Source organism: Elgaria multicarinata, chromosome 2 (assembly GCF_023053635.1).
Source record: "Elgaria multicarinata webbii isolate HBS135686 ecotype San Diego chromosome 2, rElgMul1.1.pri, whole genome shotgun sequence".
Classification (NCBI taxonomy): domain Eukaryota; kingdom Metazoa; phylum Chordata; class Lepidosauria; order Squamata; family Anguidae; genus Elgaria; species Elgaria multicarinata.
This window is the reverse complement of record NC_086172.1, coordinates 76984186-77003267: the sequence shown is the minus strand read 5'-3', so window position 1 is coordinate 77003267 and position 19082 is coordinate 76984186. Positions and strand designations below refer to the sequence as shown.

Sequence of the window (19082 nt, the reverse complement as noted above, 5' to 3'; positions counted from 1 at the left end):
TTCCGCGAGCACAGAAGCAGCACTGAGACCCCCCCCCCCACGCCTCCTCCCGGGTCAGGATGGAACGGCTAGACCAATAGGCTCTTCCGCTCGCGCAGGGGTTCCAGAATTGGGCCGGGCCCGCCCTCCTACGTTGCTTGGCAGCGGCAGCAGCAGCAGCTGCCCCTCCCCCTTTTCAGGAGCCGAAGCTGGTACCAGGTTTGCTGCCTTCTTCCCCCCCGCCTCGTCCAAGACATCCTCCGGCCCCCATGACCCTTGAAGAGACCCCTTGGTGACCGTCCTGGCCAGGGTACCTGATTCCTCTTTCCCCGCCCTAGCATCCCCCGCGGGTTTCCCCTTCTCCCCACGCCTTGAGAGGCACCCTATTGACCCCACTCCAGTGGTTCTTCTCCCCCCGCACTTACACACTGACCCCCCTTGGGTCCCTTTACCTCTGGGTCCCCCTTTGCGCCCCAGTTCACCCCTCCCTCACAAGCGCACCTTTGCACCATGCGCTTCTCTTTGGTTCTGTCGCTCTTGCGCCCTGTGGGGCCTGTGGTGGTTGGGGTATCCCTCGGTTTCACGCTCAGCTTGCTCAGTGTAACCTGGGTGGAGGAGCCCTGTGGGCTCAGCCAGGGCAGCTTAAGAGATGGGGACCGGGAGCAACAGCAGCACCAAGCAGGGCAAGGTAATGCCGCCCGGAAGCCCAATTCTGTACCTGGGGGGCTGGGCACAGAGCCGGAACAGAGCTGGGAACCCCGTGTCCTGCCCTACAAGCCTCCAAACCCAGGCAAGGCTGCCAAGAAAACAATCAGGTATCTATGGGGAAAGGAAACTGGACTGGGTGGGGAGGAAGGGTATGTATCGACAGAAGTATAGGATATATGAACTGTTTCCTAAAAGTAATGTCAATTGCTTCTTTGTGTCCTCACTGTTGTTCATGTTCCTTCATCTTGTGGGCTTTAGGTGCTCAGAGATATAGGAACAATCTTTACCTGCTTTCATTATGCTTCTGATGTTCAGTGACTGGATGTACCACATCATGCGGCTCATTTCTGAGTCCATATAGTTGTTGGTGTACAGATGTAAATATTTGAACATCAGTGTTCCCTTTATGTGAGTAAATATTTGAACATCAGTGTTCCCTTTATGTGAGAGCAGACTGCGGGACTACATCAGTGCCATGTACAATCTCTCACTATAGCCCTGTGAGGTAGGTGACTAGGGAACATAGGCTGAAAGATGGTGATTTGCTCAAGGCCACACAGTGAATCCCTCCCTAGTATAGGTGGAATGTGAATCTGTGCCTTCCAAGTTCCACATCTATCACCTGTCTGACTAGAGAAAATAAGCATATCCATAATATGCAAGAAGAGCTGTGCTGGATCAGACTATCCAGTCTGGCATTCTATTCACACAGTGGCCATCCTGTGGGAAGGCCACAAGCAGGACATAAGTCCAACAGTATCATCCTGCTCATGTTCCCCAGCAATTGGTATACAGAGACATACTGCCTCCTCTGAAACTAGAGATAAAATATCATCTTCATGACTAGTAGCCATTGCTAGCTCTGTCCTCCAAGAATATCTTTAATCCCCTTTTAAAACTGTCCAAGTTGGTGGCCATCACTACATTTTCTGATAGCGAATTCTTCCATTTAACTGCGCTATATGAAGAGGTGGCCTGTGATAAGTACAATGGCACACAGTTGTGTGTATCTCAGTCTCTGATTCCCTGGCTGGAGATTCATGGGCTATTTCCTGCGGTGCTTGCAGTTGAAGATAACAAAGAGAATCTTTGGGGCTCTGAGGGCCAGGGTCGGGTTTAGACCTTTCTTTTTGGCAGCACTCGCCTTGGGTGAAGAAGCTCTGGTGGGCCATGATACAGAAGGGTTGGGACACATGTTTTTGGTAGAGCTGTTCCCAGATAGTGGGCACAGAGCACTGTGAATCTTTGTGAGCCCCCTTCCTATTGCTTTATCTCTTTCATACTGAGACTGCTGCCCTCCTCTTATGATCTCCCACAGGAAAGCTTGGGGCTCTGTTCTTGCTATTCAGGAAGTCCTTCTGTGCAAATAGTTTCCTTTGAAAGGAGGAGGTGGGCTTAGAGTGGGGAGGAGTGGCGATGGCTATGGTGAACTGAGCAGGATGTTGGTGGCTCTTCCAGTGCAAGCTGGATGAGTGAGGGCTGAGTCACAGAACTATTTCAGATGCATTGTCTAGTTGTAATCCTTACAGCAACCCTGTAAGGTAAATTGGTGTTATTAATCTCCATATTGCAGAAGGGGTAAGGGGATTGAGGATGAGAGAGAGGCTTGCCTAATAAGGCCACCTGTTGAAGGGAGATTCAAACGAGGAACTTCCTGTTTCACAGTTTGGTCTCCTAACCATTACACAAGATACGTGTATAATTTATTGGGGTGAAACAGACATTTTCCTTCAGGGAAGCCCTTCTATTGCAGGGATCATGCATCTCTATGTCCGTTGCCCTGAATTACATGGAAGAAAGGTGGGCTATAATTTTTTTTCCAGTTCTCAAAAGACAATATTTCACAATGCATTTTCTCCCAGTAGCTGCCATTTCTGTTGCAGAAATTAATGTGTGGATTTTTTAAAAATGGGTAAATGGGGATTTACACTTCCCTACTGTAACAGTACAGAACAGGAGTGCTCATCATTCTGGGGCGGGATGGGGTGGGAATTATGTACACCAGCAAGACTACTCCACTTGGCCTTCTCCCAACAATGCCTTGCAATTTGTGGAAGTTTAAAAAAATAGTTTTTAAAGCTCTGCAGGTTCTCTTTTTCTAGCTTTCAACTCATGTCTCCTATTGGCTTAAAAAACAAACAAATATGACCCCGTTTCCTATAGCACTGCTAACTTCCATCCATTACGTCTGGACTACACATTGTTCCTAGGAATATCCCACAAAGGCTGAAATGCATTTGAGGCACGCTTCGGCTGGTTGTTTAGATAAGTTTCTAGTCTGTGACCTCTTTTGCCAACCCCAACCAGGATGCAGGCATGGCGGGGCCATCTTTGTACTCTGCCATACTTTCTGATCCCGATTTATTGTTCTGCTGTGCATAAATGATGGATTTGCACATGTTCTTGTCTAACGTCTATGACTTTTTGAGTGGGTTGTTCCCCCAGCTTGCATATACGGATCTATACCTTGGGATAATTTCAGTAACATACACAGGACTGTCCCAAGTCTGAAAAGCCCTGTGGCTCCCTTTGCCCATGCATCTGCATCTCTGTGTGTATGTGGGGGGCGGGTGGGGAGAACACACATGGCCAATACATATTCAGATTCTCCCACCTGATTGATGGTGGAGCACTCAGACATTTGCAGAATTATACTTCTGTTCACTCCAGAATGAAAAAAAGGGTGGTGTTTAAGTAAGCTCCAAAATGTAATTGTGTGAATTGAACGTTAGGGTTTGTTAATAGAAGATTTTTCAGTTGTTTGGTAGGCTTATTCACCAAAGACCTGCAAGCTACATGACAGTTCTGCTGGTCCCTGCGTTGATTTCCCTTTGTCCAGGGGGTGGGCAACCTGCAGCCCTCTGCCTGATTTCATGCTGCCGTTGGCTAAATTTAAAAGGCCCTTTGGAATTTAAGATTTCTGACAAGAGTGATCAATCCCTTTCCTGACAGCCTGCTGAGTAGTTGGGGGAAGACCGCTTCTGGTTTTGCACCCCTTCTCTAGCTACCACTCCAACCATCCCTGATCATTGGCTATGCTGGCTGGGGCTGATGGCAGTTGTAATCCAAAACATCTGGAGGGCACCGAGTTGCCTACCTGTGAAAGACTAGTTTAGCCTTAAAATGTGCAACTGCAGCATGCAGGCCGTTGGAATTTTCCCATCCCAACCTTAGTCTAAATTGCAGGGCTGGGAATAAGTGGCTCTGTGTATTGGTCAGCAATGAAATGGGGTATACAACTTGGTGCCTTCTAGAAGTTTTGGACTACACTTCCCATTATCTCTGACCATTGCCAATGCTGGCTGAGGCTGTTGGGAGCTGTAGTCCAAAATGTCTGGAGGTCACCAGGTTGCTGACTTCCTAGCATGGTGGTGGTCTGAGTCTCTATGCATCCTGGCTGCAGTTTTAAGCTGGCTCATTTCACTCTTGTAAGTAGCTGATGACCTGGGATGAGTAGCTATTGTCTCATGCAGAATATCTTGAGTGCCAGAATGCCATGGTGCTTACTGTCTCCCAGGAGGGAGAAGCCATGACAACATACAAGCTGGTCAAGTTGGTCAATCCTGAGCCGTAAGGGAGTGGGTGGGAGGGACGAGAGAGCATGCGCTGGAGTGCTGACACATCATGATAAATCAAAACAAAGAAAGGTGTAAGCCATGCGGCCACCATGTGAGGCTGCACAATCTTCTATGGAGCCCAGGTCCAAGGGAGACATTGCATGCATGCAACTCTTTTCTCGTCTTCCCAGCGCTTATTTCTCTGTTGTTCAGGGAGATGTGATGATGGTGGTAGACGGTGTGAAGGAACAGGGAGTGGAGTGATTCCCTCAGTCATGGTAACTATCTTTGAAATAAAGGAGGCAAACATTTTCAGAAAATCTGTTCAGGCCTTGGGTGGGGGTGTTTCTTTTAAGTTACAACAGTATTTTTTTCCTTTAGGTGGTATATTTGGACTTATCGCTCCTTATCTTATTTCTGGGTTCCACTGCTCTAGCTTACTTTTCCTATCAAAGAGTTTGTCCTCTTATCTTATCTGAGTTTGCTCTTTGGGAGATAGAGGTCATTCTTTTTGGTCAGCCATGTCCTGGAACATCCTCACCGCAGCTTTCCATGCTCATAGCTGGATGCCGTAGTGCAGAAAGTACTCCTAAAAAAGAGAGATGTATTTTCCGCCCATATACCTATTCTTTAAAAAGCCAGCTGTTTGGACAGCCTGCAGTAGTTTTGTAAGGATCCCTATGAACCAGCATATGGGCCCAGTCCTGTTAATCAGAGCTGTGTAGATATTTCTACATGGGCAGGAAAATCTCTTCTCTTTGGGAATAGTGTTGACCCCAAATGCTGGCATAAGGATAGTGAGCTTTTGACAGTGAAAGAGAGACACATCCTAGCATGAGTGTGCCCTCCTCAGGGGTGGGAATGAGATGTTTGTGTGAAAGTGCTCTAGAGAGAAGGAGCCAGGAGACTTAGTACTCCTATAATCATTCATTCCTTTTGGTAGTTGCCCAGTTCATTGCTTTTTAGTCCAAAGTGTCAGTTATTCTGACAGATGATAATTCCAACCCTGTGTGTGTTTGAGCGAGAGCTGGTTACTAGCAGTTGGCTACTGGGAGCCCAGAAGGCTTTGTGATTCCAGATGTTGACTGGGAACTTGACTTTATTTCTGGCTAGTCCCTCATTACGTTTCTTAAGCTTTTCCTCTTTTTTCTAGGGAATTGTCCTGCTTCTTAACAAGGCTTAACTATGCCAACCTCTTATTCTTAACATCTTCTTTCTCTGTGCCAGATTGTGTTTGTTTGCTATGTCTCTTTCTCTCTCCCTTCCTTCCCTGCCTGCCTGTCTGTCTCTGCAGAGTGTGCTGGCCTCTTTATTTCTCACCTTCCCAGTAGGGAAGTGCTGGTGGTGGTCTGAACTCTTTCGCTGATAATCTCTGCCCCCCAGCCTCTCCCCAATCATGAAGTGTGGGCTATACACCCTATTGAATCGTCTCTTTGTGGTCCCCATCACTAGGATGCTCAAAAACCCCTTTGCCTTCTCCTGTGTGCCCTAAACTCAAAATCCGCAAACTGGCTGAGAGATCAACGGTAGAGATTGGGGGCCCCAGGGATGAGGGACTGAATGAGCTGTGTTGTCCCCAGGAGGGAGGGAGGGATGGGCAGGAAGTGGAGGGGCTGAATGAGCCCACTGTGTGAGTGAGGATGGGGGTGGGTGGGTAGGAATGGTTTCCTGCCACATTTGAATAATTAAAACCTGCAGCTAATTGTATGAGACAAGCCACTTGCCTCCCAACTCCCACTGTAATGTTACAGAGGACCAGATAAATCCCCCTCCTCCAATTTGCCTTGTGCAGCCCCCATCCACCCCACCCTCTTGCTATGAAGAGTCCTTGTCTCAATGGGAGTTGTCTATGTCTTTCCACCCTCTTGAGATATATCTTTTCAGGACTTGCACATGCAGCAGTCGATGGAAACCCCAAATCCCTAGGCAGAGGAAATCTAGTCTTGGCAAACCCCCTGCTGCTGCTCCTCCTCCTCTCATGAGCCTTGTACTATGGCTGCTTTCTCTTCCTACTCAGCCGGGGATTATGATTAGCTCCTTAGGGAGCCATGTAGCAATGGAGGCTACAGATGGCTTCATGTCAGGCTTGGAAAGCAGACTGGTTCAATCTCTGGCCAAGTGGGATCTGCTCAGCCATGGCCATGGCTGTCCTCTGGCATTTCACTCATTTGTTTCACTGGGTTGATTTGTTTAGCTGACCTGGAGATTGGGCGCAGGTAGAAACATATCTAAAATGCTTGTCATGGCGACCCTTTTAAAATGTGTACAAAGACCCTCTGCAAAGTCATACTGTCTATTATAGAAACTGCACTCAGGCATTATATTCTTGTTCTGGAGCAGTATATAAATGTTGTAAATAAGATAAATGGGGGGAAAGTGTCAACATTGTGGGTGGTTCTCCCAGCCTTTGTGAGAACTTGCTTTTGGGGATTGAAAACAGATTCAGATTTCCTTGGTGGAAAGAAATGATCTGGAAAACTAGTGAAACTCAAGGTGGAGTGGGAGCTCTCCCAGATGAGGAGAAAAGCAGACAGAGGGCTTTGGAGATGGGGATGTTGCTCTCTGGTGTCTGTCCTTATAATGTACAAAGAGGTTAGGCTATTGGGCGGTATAGAAATACAATAAATAAATGTGGATCCAGTGGTGAGATCTACTTGCACTAGTATGCATGTGAAATTCTGGATTCCTTTCACCAGTAATTAGGCAATGAGCACCTTTTTGGCTGTTGCCTTGCTTGCCCAGATGTTGATGAGGGCTAGAGAGGTGATACCCTCCTCCCCCCCCACCATTCTAACCGTTGGCATGAGTTAGCCCAACTTGCACCTGATTGGATGCTAGTTACTAAAACAGCCTCCAGGTTATTCCTGCTCATGCTTGGACGTTGGTGGGTTCAACCGCTGCTGCACCTCAGTCTCTGACCCCTTTGGTGATGGCCCTGCCCAGGTGTACCCTCGTCCAAAGAATTTTCAATGTGGTGCCTCCAACGCGATGGGGCAATCATGTTTAGTTGGCAACTCATTTTAAACCAGCATATCTTAGAAAGCAGAAGGAGCTAGGAAAGTCTTTTGTGTGTTTGTTTTTTTCTTACTCAACGCTTGATGGCTCTTGTCGGATGCACATATCTCTTTCAGAGAGAGCACAGCGTTTTAATAAGGTCTTGGCACAGTATTCTAAAACATCATTACAAATGTGGCAATGTATTTTTCTTTCTTTCTTGTACACTTATAATGCAGTGCTCACTGGAAGGAATAAGATTTGAGCTTTGGAAAATGCCCAACATGCCAGAGTATCTGTAGTATACTTGCGGTACATGAAAGCTATTATTGTTTAACACAAAATATATTTGGTGCTTTCCAGGGGTAAGCACAAGCAAAGAAGACAGATTCTCCTAGTCTGCAGGGTGTAGTTGCAAACTAAGTTTGAGGATGGGGAGAGGAAACAGAGAGAGGGGTTGGAAAAGTAAAACTAATAAAGGGTGAATGTGAACAATGCAATAACACACTCAAAACTTCATTGTGACTAAGGATCAAGGCCCTATTTTCTCTCTCATGCCCACACACACACACACACACACATACGTGCGCATCAGCAAGGAGCTGCTTCCCTGTGGCACACTCCCATGTGGCTGTGGTGTGTGTATAAATGTTGGAACCTCATGGGTCCTTCCCATCTAATTGTCATTTCCGTCTTGCCTGGGTGAAGACTCATGTGATTTGCCCCAGCCAGGTGTCTTTTGTGTTCTCAGACATGCATGCTGCATGGGAATGCACCACACAGAAGCAATTCCAACTTATACCATGACAGGCATGTGCTAGTGGGGGTGAGGGTGGTGGATTTTAGGGAACCATTGAGACTATTAAGGAGTCTGAACTTGGTTGCCAGTGCAAAGCCCCTTCTAGGCAGTGCCAATTCCTCAAATACTCCAGAGGGAGTTTGGGGACTTGCTCAGAAATACTGGGCAGGGATGATCCTTTCTTGGTAGGGAGGGATGTGGGGAAGAAGGGATTCTTCTACCTCTGCTTAGCTCTCCTGTTTTCTCTCTTTCTGCCTGCCCTCCCCATTCCTGAAGAACCCGATACATTAGCACGGAGCTGGGCATGCGGCAGCGTCTCTTTGTGGGTGTGCTGACCTCAAAGAACACGTTGCACTCCCTGGCAGTGGCAGTGAACCGCACGCTGGGCCACCGGCTGGAGCGTCTGGTCTACTTCACAGGCACACGGGGGCGCAAGGTACCGCATGGCATGATGGTGGTGACACATGGCGACGAGAGGCCCATCTGGAACATGTACCAGACCATCAAGTACGTGCTGGACCATTACGTGGCCGACTTCGACTGGGTGTACTTGGTTCAGGATGACACCTACACGGAGGCCCATCGGGTGAACCGCTTGGCCTCTCATCTCAGCATCGACACTCTGCTCTACATGGGCCGGCCTGAGGAGTTCATTGGTGGGGACACTCAAGGACGCTACTGCTATGGCGGCTTTGGCTACCTGCTGTCCCGGGCCCTGCTCCTGCGCTTGCAGCCTCACTTGGAAAGCTGCCGGAACGACATCCTGAGTGCCCGTCCTGATGAGTGGCTGGGACGCTGCATCATTGACTACACGGGTGTAGACTGTGTGGCAGAGCATGAGGTGAGGGTTTGTTCCACAGCGGGTACCACCATCCCTTGCCCTGAACCTCTGGGGGCTGTTTCACACGGGACAACTTTTCTTCAGGGACACATGCTAGGAGAAAGAGAGTCCACCTGTGTACATATCCAAACTGTACAAGGTTCTATTTTGCTGTGGTTATATGTGGTGTGACATCCTCCCCCTACATGAAACATGTGGAGCAGCCCTAAAATGCAATCAGTGAGTCTCTCCTCTTCAAGTTCTTACCACAAGTATTGGTAGCTTTTTCAGAGCCCAGCTGGGCACCAAGTGCTCCATTCCTTCACACCATTCTGAATGATAGAGATGATGGTCTTCCCTTTTATAAAAGGGTCAGGGAACCTTTTTGGGGGCCAGGGGTCAGATTGCTCCCTGTAGCAACCACACAGGCCAGATGATATCAAGGGGTGGTGGGTGTGTCCATGAGATCAGGGGGTGTCCTCCTGATGTCATTGGGTCTCTCCAGCCAGCACTTCAGTTGGGGAGCCAGCTTTGCTCTGCTTGGCTTTCCTTCGCGGGAGAAAGCCTGGGCAGAATGAAGCCCAGTGAGACATCAGCTTCACAACTCCTCTGCCTTTCCATGTAAGGATAGGCGACAGAAGTGCAAAGCGAGTTCTGCCTCTTCTCCCTTCTGTGGGGGTGGGGATTTCGGGAGTGGAGGGGCTTCACTGGCAGCCCCATGGGCTTGGCTGGCAGGCCAAAATTTGGCTTATGAGTTGGACGTTCCCCACCCCTATTTTATAATGTCTACTGGCTGGTTTCAGAAATGTGAATAGCTTTTAAACTTGGTATCTTTTTAAAATAAGAGACACTTTTTTTGTTGTTTTCCTAACCTTTTTTTTTTTTTTTTACTAATGCTGGCCCAACCCAGACGTTTTTGGTAGGGTGAAAATTGAGTGAAGCAATCTCTCTCTCTCTCTCTCTCTCTCTTTTTTCCCCTCCCCACAAGGGCCTACATTACCAGTACTTTGAGCTTGGAAAAAACAGTGATCCAGAGCGAGAGAGTGATCCACGATTCAATGCTGCATTCACCGTTCATCCAGTGCTGGACCCTGTCCAGATGTACCGGCTTCACAGACACTTTGCCCGTGTTGAGCTGGAGCACACGTACCAAGAGATCCAGCAGCTACAGGTAAGATGGGCGTACCACATCAGGAGTGTTTAGGATTCTAGGATCGTTATCAGTTGAATGGGGAGGGACTTGCTTGACTCTTCTGACATATCCCATTCTGGTGCCAAATTCATTTACCAGAAAGTCAGTCATGTTAGACCATGCAAAGTCATAGAACCTGTGCCTCCTTTGATAACTTCTAGGACAGCGATGGACTGCCTGTGGCCCTTGATCAGATTTCAAAAGCCTTCTGCAAGTGATCCGTTCAGACCTCTGCCAAGAACCATCTGTCCCTCCCCTAGCAGCCCCACTGCATGAGAGAGAGAAGGGGGTGTCAGAAAGAGAGAGAGAGAGAGAGATTGCTCCTCTCATTCCTGACTCTGGCCTTGCCTGCTGCTGGCTTGCAGCCTTGGACAGATTTCAAGGGAATCCAAAATCCAGGTTAAAATGCCAAAATCCACAGTTAGGCAATCATTTTATTAGGAACAATCCATTTTAACTCATGGACCAGTATGGCTTTCTTTGTTTTTTTCTTGTTCCCACGGGGATGTGGCTTTCAACAGAAAAAAAGATTTCCCACCTTGTTCTAGGGTACAGATTGCATTTCTTGCCCAAGGTTGACAGTGTCTGTCCTTTTCTTTCCAAATAATTAATGAGATCACAGAGCATAATTATAATGGCCCTGAATAAGGCTTTTTGCCTTAGTCACCATGGTTAAAGCCGTGGTTTAAGGTGTCTTCTGAAAACAGACTGGCTTTCTGGCTTAACCACTGTGGTTAAAGCTGTGGTTTAAGGTGTCTTCTGAATGGGGCCTATATGTTGTTTCAGTATTTATTTGAAATTCTTAAGCGGACTCCCAGATTTGGAAGTTAGGCTGCACGCCTGCATACTTGTTCAGCAAATAAAGAATCCCGAAGTGAAGATTTGCTTTTGGTAAAGTGCCAGATGAGTCCAGACAGTAGTCTGTCTGCTAATCTCATTGCTGGGCACAGCGCTGGCTATCATGGTGGACCTTGGGTAGTAGTCTGCAGTTCCGTATGCAGTATGTGGAGGCCTGGGTGGTGTTACTGTTATGTTCATAGACTGTATTATTGGCGTTTTGATTTATGTAATGAAGACCAGCAGAATATTAAGACATATGAAAACTTGCCAGAAAAACAGTAAAATACAGAGCTAAAATACTTACGGTTGTTCAGGAGTGATATTAAATTACATTGATTTTCCTTTTTTTTCTACTGCTGTAAATTAATATTTGAGTCTACTGCCTTGGGTTATAATAAGTTTTTAAGTGATTTATTTATATGGTCCCCCTGCTAGTTGGCACTTGGGGTGTTTCACATAAAAATAATATGCAGTAGTATGTGTGTAATAAAAAATGAAAATTCATTTAAAAGTAACTTCTTTTTAAAGGCAGAAATAGGAGGAAAGAAAACAAAAGTGTATTATCTTGGGATCTAAGAGTCAATTTCCCCCGAAAGTGGATCTTGGAGAACAAAAAAAATTAAAGCATTCAGGTGCTTTTTAAATGGGAGGGGTTGGGAGCACACACAGCTTTGTGGGTGGGGAGCCCTGGAAGGGCCTCCTGGAGAGGGAGGAAATGCACAGTGTGCTGCTCAGTTGCCCACCAACGGAAGATGGGATCTTTGAACAGCAGGTGGTGTCTGAGTACAGATAAACATCACAGTGAGATTAATCAGGGTAATTATAATTTGACTAGGTTAACTATATTTAATCCTTTGCCGTCTGCTCTGTGTTAAGGACAGTGTTTTCTTCAATAATAGCAGTATATTAATTTGGCCACTATATGGATGACGGAACCTTTTCCATAGGAAGTAAAACACACACACACCTTTTTTAAGGGATGTAAAAGTTGCAATTGCAAAATCCACCTATCTCTATTAAAAGCTATGCCAACTCTGGTCTTGATTATTCCAGATTGGGACCTAAAGAAAAGGGGAATTGCTGCTTTCCTTTTACCTTAGACTTAGATTTGCCTGCTACCCGATAAATGCAGTGGGGAGAAATGGGAGTCCTGGATCAAATGCCTTGAAGGCAATACTTGGGGAAATACTGCAACCAGCCTGAATAGATGACATACTATGTCTAGGCCATCAATCTAAATGCATCCCAGAAGGCCTCACAAGCAAGCACCTTAGTCAGGCTTTAAAGGCAGAGCCAAAGGCCAGGATTGCAAAGCAAGAGCCAAAAATTAAGTCAGAATTATTTATTGAGACACTGTTAACTATAGGTATGAACACAGTCAAAATAGACTTTAAAAGTATTTTAAGTGAACGTGGCAAAAATAAAAGATAACCCACTATAAAAAGCAGGCTTCAGCACGTCAGCGAAAGGCAGCATGGCCTTGGGTTCACTCACTCACTCAGAAATCAAAGAAGCAAATCTTGCTTATTCTCTAACACAGCCTTTCCCAACTGAGTGACTTTCAGACTCCCACCATCCCAGCTGTTTTATACTGTTGTTTTTATATTTTTGAATTTTAAATTTTGTATACTTTTTAATGTTCACATTTTAAAAACTTTTGTAAACCGCCCAGAGAGCTTCGGCTATGGGGCGGTATATAAATTTAATAAATAAATAAATAAATAAATAAATAAATCCCTGACCATTGGACATATTGGATGGGGCTAATGGGAGTTGTAGTCCGAAACATCTGTAGAGCACCAGGCTGGGAAGGCTGCTCTAGCAGGTGGCTGAACGTTTCCACTGACTCAGAATCAAGCTTGGCAATCAGGCAAAACACTCAGAAGCATATCCTAAGTGTCTCCTATTTCATTTTTAAAGAGGGAGTTTAGGATGGGTCACTTGGGCTAGGACCACATGAAGACTGGATGATTCCTGACTCATGTGGGCTAATTTCTCTGCCTGCATAATGTACCCAATGTAATCAGGAAACACTTGATTACCTGCTAGACAGTTACTTAACGTGTATTATATGTTCTTGAGAGGGTTGGTTATTAGAATTCAACACACAGACCCTGTTCAGATGACACGCTAAACCATAGTGGTTAAGCACTTTGAACTAAACATTATGGCTTAGCATGTCATGTGAATCATGACTTAGGGGCTGTTGAGACAACATGCTAAGCCGTGGTTAGGCTGCTAACCATTTTGCAGCAAATGGTTAGTGAGCATGTTTAAACCATGTTTATGTAGCCAACATGGTTAGGAATGGTTCATATGACACGCTAAGCCATAATGTTTAGCACAAAATGCTTAACCACAGTGGCTTAGTGTATTATCTCAACAAAGTTTTAGAGTGTCATGTGAACCATTCCTAACCATGGTGGCTACATAACCACAGTTTGAAAATGCTCACTAAACATTTGCTGCAAAAGGGTGAGCGACCTAACCATGGCTTAGTGTGTTGTCTGAACAGGCCCATAAATTAGCATTTGGGTTTTAATAATTGCAGCAGATAGCCCAAGAACCTGGAGCAGGAAGTTCTTGATGGGGTTTGGAGAAAACACAGGCCCATTAATGTTCATGTCTGGAGCTGCCTGAAGAAGAGAATGACAAGTTCCCTGCTAGCTGCTGCCTACAATGAGGCATGGCTTTGGATATTATGATATTTTTTTGCATCATAGTTCCAGCCCTTTCTTTGGTCATTGTAAAGTCACATAGGGTAAGCTGCAATGTGGGGCTGGCCTCAAATCCTTCCTTGCCTTGCAGTTCTTCCCAGTGTGGTATTGAACCCCAGTTTCTATGTCCAGAACAACTTATGCAAAATAAGCAGGGAGTTGTGACTCAGCCAGGAAATATCAAATTCTTAACTGATTCTGCTTACATGAACAATATTTGTTAAGTCAACACTGGGGGAGGGAAGGAAGGGAAGATGTGTGAATGTTCTCAGCTTTGTCATATGGGCTAGAAACTTGCCTTAGCAAACAAATGAAAAGTGAGGTATCAGAATGTTGAATTTTGCATGCTTGCCCAGTGACAGCATGGCCATTCGGAATAACATGGTTGTGACTTGGAGCTAAACATGTTGGGAGTTGTGAGGCCTGGGGACATGCTAAGTATTGAACAGCAGCATATGCAAGTCTTATTGAACCCCATTTGTTGCCGTGCCGGGAAGCGCCATAGCTCAGTAGCCGTGCACAGGCTTTAGGTCTGAAATTCAATCCTCAGCAGATAGGGCTGGGAAAGACCCTTGTTTGAAACGCTGGAAAGCTGCTGCCAGTCAGTGTTGACAATACTGTTTGAGATTATTTGACTTGGTGTAAGGAAGCTTCATACGTTTGTATGACAGGCCCTCTCTAGAATTGCCTGCTTCTAGCCTGCAAGGGCAGTGATCCATTTGTGTCCAAGGACCTGTGCAAATCTTCTTGTGTATGGACTTGCATTCAGAGATGTATAGAAGGACATAGGTTTAAATCAGGACTCCTTTGAATGACCTGTCCCCTCTTTTGCCCTTGTCATGTTTTACTTCATGGGGCAAAGGAGTGCACGTGTACAAGCCCTAGAGCCAGGCTCATGCTGTGGGACCGCACTGACATCTGGTGGCAGGTTGGTAGAACTCCATACTCACACTGCTGTTCTCTGATCCTCCTGTTTTCTGCAGGAATAATGCGCTGTGGTTTGGGTTGGGGAGAAGTTCAGGTGTGCCACCATAGACAGGTATTGTGTTCTTCCTGTGCAGTTTATGGGGAGACTTTTGGCTTGCACTAGTGTGGCTTCTTGGGTGGTATATCTTCTGCTGGACAAAGCTTCCCATGTTCTCCAGAGTAGACAGCTTTCAGGTGGCTGGTGCATGGAGTTTAGTGGTGATCAAGCATGTAAGGTCTATTTGGGGAATACTGGAGGGAGGCCTGCACTTAACGTATCGAAGCGTTCATGCACTCTTGTCGAAAGTGACGTGAAGCGACATGACTGACTTGGCTGTGGTTGGTGTGTGTGTGAGTATGAGAGAGAGCTTAAGCGTGTCCTTGGATCTCAGAGATCAGAGTCGGAGTGTGGCCTTGGGGCAAACCACTATCTCTTTCTTCTTTCCCCACTTTTGTAACAGTGGCCTCTCCCACGGCAATGTTGTGATGAGGGCAAACACGTCAGGATTGCGTAATGCTTAATTTTCAAAAACTGTTTTATAAACGATTATTATATTTTAAGATATTTTTATAAAATACTTCTAAATACATTCAGCCATTGTACAACAATAAAACTACACCATAAATAAATATATTATAAGTATAACTGATAGTGGGTGGACTCTGCATAGAAGGCGAGCCTGAACCTCAGAATACAGATTTGCCTGAAATGTAGGTGTGTGTGTGAGAGAGAGAGAGAGTGGGAGAAGGAGAGAGATGTTAGCACCCGAAACACTAAGAATATGAACTGCTCTTAACCATAGGGGAGTATAAGTTGTGAACATGTGTTTGCTAGGTTCATTTGGGGGTTTTGGCTTCTGGGAAAAACAGTTTTCTTCAGCCTCTGTTGACTCTCTTCTGCACTCTGCCCTTGCAGCTGGAGATCCAGAACACCAGCAGCCTCTCTGCAGATGGCGACCTGAGTGCCACATGGCCCATTGGCATTGCTCCCCCTTTCCAGCCAAAGACCCGCTTTGAGGTGCTTCGTTGGGATTACTTTACCGAAGAGGCCGCTTTTGCCTGCGTGGATGGTGCCCCCAAGTGTGAGCTCCGAGGCGCAGATGCCGTGGACGTAGCAGACGTGGTCGCTGCAGCGGTGGAAGAGCTGAACCACCGATACCAGCCGGTGCTGCATGTCCGCAAGCAGCAGCTGCTGAATGGCTACCGCCGCTTTGACCCTACCCGAGGCATGGAGTACACACTGGATCTGCAGCTTGAGGTGGTGACCCAGAAGGGGCACAGCCGCTCCCTGGCCAAACGGGTGCATCTGCTACGCCCTCTCAGCGAAGTGGAGATCATCCCCATGCCCTACGTGACGGAGGCGAGCCGAGTAAACGTCATCTTACCGCTGACGGCCTCAGAGCGCGACTACGCCGCACGCTTCCTCGAGGTCTATGCCACGGCAGCCTTTGAGAATGCTGAGAATGCCGTGCTGACCTTCCTCTTCATCTACGACCCTTTTGAGGCACAGCAGGTGGCTCAGAATGATGTCTTTGGGGCAGTGAAGGCCCGCATCACGGAGTACGAGCGGCGCTACACACAGGTAAAGATCCCCTGGATTAGTGTCAAGACGGATGCGCCCTCCCAGATCAAAGTGATGGACATCATCTCCAAGAAGCACCCCGTGGACACCCTCTTCTTCGTGGCTGGCGTGAGCACTGAGGTCACCACTGAGTTCCTCAACCGGTGCCGCATGAACACCATCAACAGTTGGCAGGTCTTCTTCCCTATCCACTTCCAGGGCTACAACCCCACGATTGCCTTCCACAACCAGCCCTCGTCCCTTTCCAGCTTGGACCTGGTGCGGGACGCTGGCCACTTTGACCGCGACGCCTTCAGCGAAGCTTGCTTCTACAACGCTGACTACATGGCGGCCCGCACCCGCATGGCGGCCGACGCCCAGGACAACGAGGACATCCTGGAGACCATGGACATCTATGACCTTTTCGTCAAGTACTCAAATTTGCACGTCTTCCGGGCGGTGGAGCCGGCCCTTCTGCAGCGCCACCGGCCCCACAGCTGCAACCCCCGGCTGAGCGAGGAGCAGTACCACCGCTGCGTGCAGAGCAGCCTGGAGGGCTTGGGCTCCAGGGCCCAGCTGGCCATGGTGCTTTTTGAGCAGGAGCAGGGCAACAGTACATGAGGACTGGGCCAGGGCCGGCTGGCCGGCCGCTCCCCCTGCCCGGCCTTCACAGCCTGGAGCGGCAGAGGAGAGCTGCAAAGGGCTGCTCAGGCTCTGGGCCATGAGTGCTGTTCTGGCTGGCCTTCCAGGTCACCTTGTGGACAGTAGATGAGGATGGGAGCTGGGAGGCCTTGGTTCCCACCCCATGTTTCTATTGCTCTGTTTTCCTGGCTCAGACCCAGGCCCTCCCCCTGGGCAAGCGGGATACGCAGCGACAAGCCTCAAGGGAGGGCATGCAGGACCCTGGGACTCCCTGCCTCAGACGGCTCAGTGCTGCAGCTCCCGCCTTGTGGGTACCAGGGCTCCTGGGGAAAGGGCCTTCTGCATAAGCAACAGGAAAGGGGGGCGGGGGGCTGTTGAAGTAGAGGAGGCCGGGCTGCTGGATTCTGGGGCAGAAGGCAGAGGACTCAACCCTGGCCTATCAGGAGCACCGGTCTGCCCTATGGCTGCAGTGTTTAACTTAACAAACACTCCAGATGGGTGTGGGAGGGAGGGCAGAGGGATCCCTTTTGTTTTTGTTCTTCCTGCGACGCTCCCCAAGGACACCACGACTCGGGCTGCTTTAGCCTCCGATTAGGATTGGTAGGGGGTAAGAGGGTGACGCAGACCTGGCAAGAGCTTTCAGTAGGAGAGTCAAGCTGCCCCTGCTGCCAGGCTGGCTCTGGCACGGTGGGGATGACCCCTATTTCTGGTGCGGCCTGCCATCTCCTTTGCCACCTGCTGGGCTGGAGATAGGTGGACTTTGCCTGTCTTGTAGCTGTGTGCAGTTGCCCAGAACTCTTCAGCAGGGTGGGTTGTGTTGGTCAGCCTGGTGCTGGGACCAGGAAGCGGGCCCAGAATGGGGGGAGCAGATGGAACGTGACTCTCCAGTGGGTTTATATTTAACACGGGGTTGGTGACTAAAACTTGTTTTGCATTTAATAAACTGGAGTGAAGCAGAAAAGAGTTTGGTTATGATTTTTCTGTGCTAGGCTCTACATATGGTACGCAGAGATTGTGGAACAGATGGAAGGTATTTATATATTGGAACTTAATGGGAAACCAGTGTGGTCCCCGAAGACTAAAGAACAGCAGCTATAGCCTTGGAAGAGGACCGAAAAAGCAGCATCTTCGTTTTGACGTCTTTACGGGTGGAATACGTTATCCGAAACAAGCTAAAACGTGCTGCTGTCTATCCATCCTATCTAAGCCTTGGCAATGCTACTCTGGTTTTATAGAATGCTTGCAAATGTTTTGCCTCCTAGAAGGGGAAAGGCCAGTCATAGAATCTTCATAGTCAGTACAACTGTGTATAATGGAATTGGAAGGTGGGGTGTAGGGGAATCCTTACAAAGGACTTAGTTGTGTTTGATTTATTATATTTATAGACTGCCTTTTTTCTTCCTGCAAGGAACCCAAGGTGGCTTACATAGTCCTCCTCTCCATTTTATCCTCACAACAACAACTCTGTGAGGTAGACTAGCTTGAGAGTCAGTGACAGGCCCAAAGTCACCCAGTGAGCTTCATAGCCGAGTAGGGATTAGAACCCTGATCTCACAAGTCCCAGCCCAACACTCTTAACCACTTTGCCACAATGGGAATGTAAAGGGTGGAGTGCTTGAGGGGTGACAGTTGGGGTGCTCCAGGGGAGAGCTTGAAAAGAGGGGAGCTGTGGGAAAGGGGTCCAAGAAGGCAGGAGCACTGAAGGAAAGGGAATACAAGAGAAGTGTGTGGAATACATGAGGTTGTGTGAGGGCCTAAGATGAATCCACGAGTCATGAATGCGCAGTCCCACAATTGCATGGGGCACACCCACCCACCCAGCTGTAAGAGTTAAGGAGGCACCAGTGGAGATCTCCCAGGTACCTCTGTGTCAGGGGATGGCAATCTGGTACCCTCCCACAGGGCAACCAGCAGTTTCAAGGGGGTGCACACGACTTAAGTCAGGACGGTGGCATAAGGGGAAGGATTAACCCCCCTCCCCAAGTGCTGCAGTCCTGATCTGAATCGCCCCTGGAGAAAGAGGGTAGAAGTGACTGGGATATGGCTGGGGCAGCTTTCATTGACAGGCAAGATTTGTTTGACTTTCTGATAACATTTTGGAAGGTCTGTAATAAACTTTCTCCCACACATACTGTTCACCTTATTTAGTGGCAATATTTATTTATTGGAGTGTAGGCAGGGAAGAGAAGGGGTGTGTATGTCTGGAATCGGCTAAGTAAAAAAGAGGCTCTTAACTCAGAAGTTTAACTTTGTTTTGTCTGCTTTGTCATCCAATATTTCTTTTAAACATTAAGAAGACATGTGCTT

At 47.7% G+C, this 19082-nt stretch overlaps 1 protein-coding gene across 1 annotated transcript; it reads left to right on the top strand.

Moving 5' to 3' along the window:
• Positions 1-466: 466 nt before the first annotated feature.
• On the top strand, positions 467-17726 carry CHPF (chondroitin polymerizing factor). Its single transcript, XM_063116805.1, has 4 exons — positions 467-794; positions 8314-8878; positions 9846-10028; positions 15489-17726. Exons 1-4 carry the CDS (start codon positions 490-492, stop codon positions 16752-16754), a joined length of 2319 nt encoding a protein of 772 aa, XP_062972875.1. The 5' UTR covers positions 467-489; the 3' UTR covers positions 16755-17726.
• Positions 17727-19082: the final 1356 nt, after the last annotated feature.

Coding starts and splice junctions, on each gene's coding strand:
- CHPF (XM_063116805.1), top strand. CDS start 490: ATGCGCTTCTCTTTGGTTCTGTCGCTCTTGCGCCCTGTGGGGCCTGTG. Junction 8,879..9,845: donor ACTGTGTGGCAGAGCATGAG/GTGAGGGTTTGT, acceptor CCTCCCCACAAG/GGCCTACATTACCAGTACTT. Junction 10,029..15,488: donor AAGAGATCCAGCAGCTACAG/GTAAGATGGGCG, acceptor CTGCCCTTGCAG/CTGGAGATCCAGAACACCAG.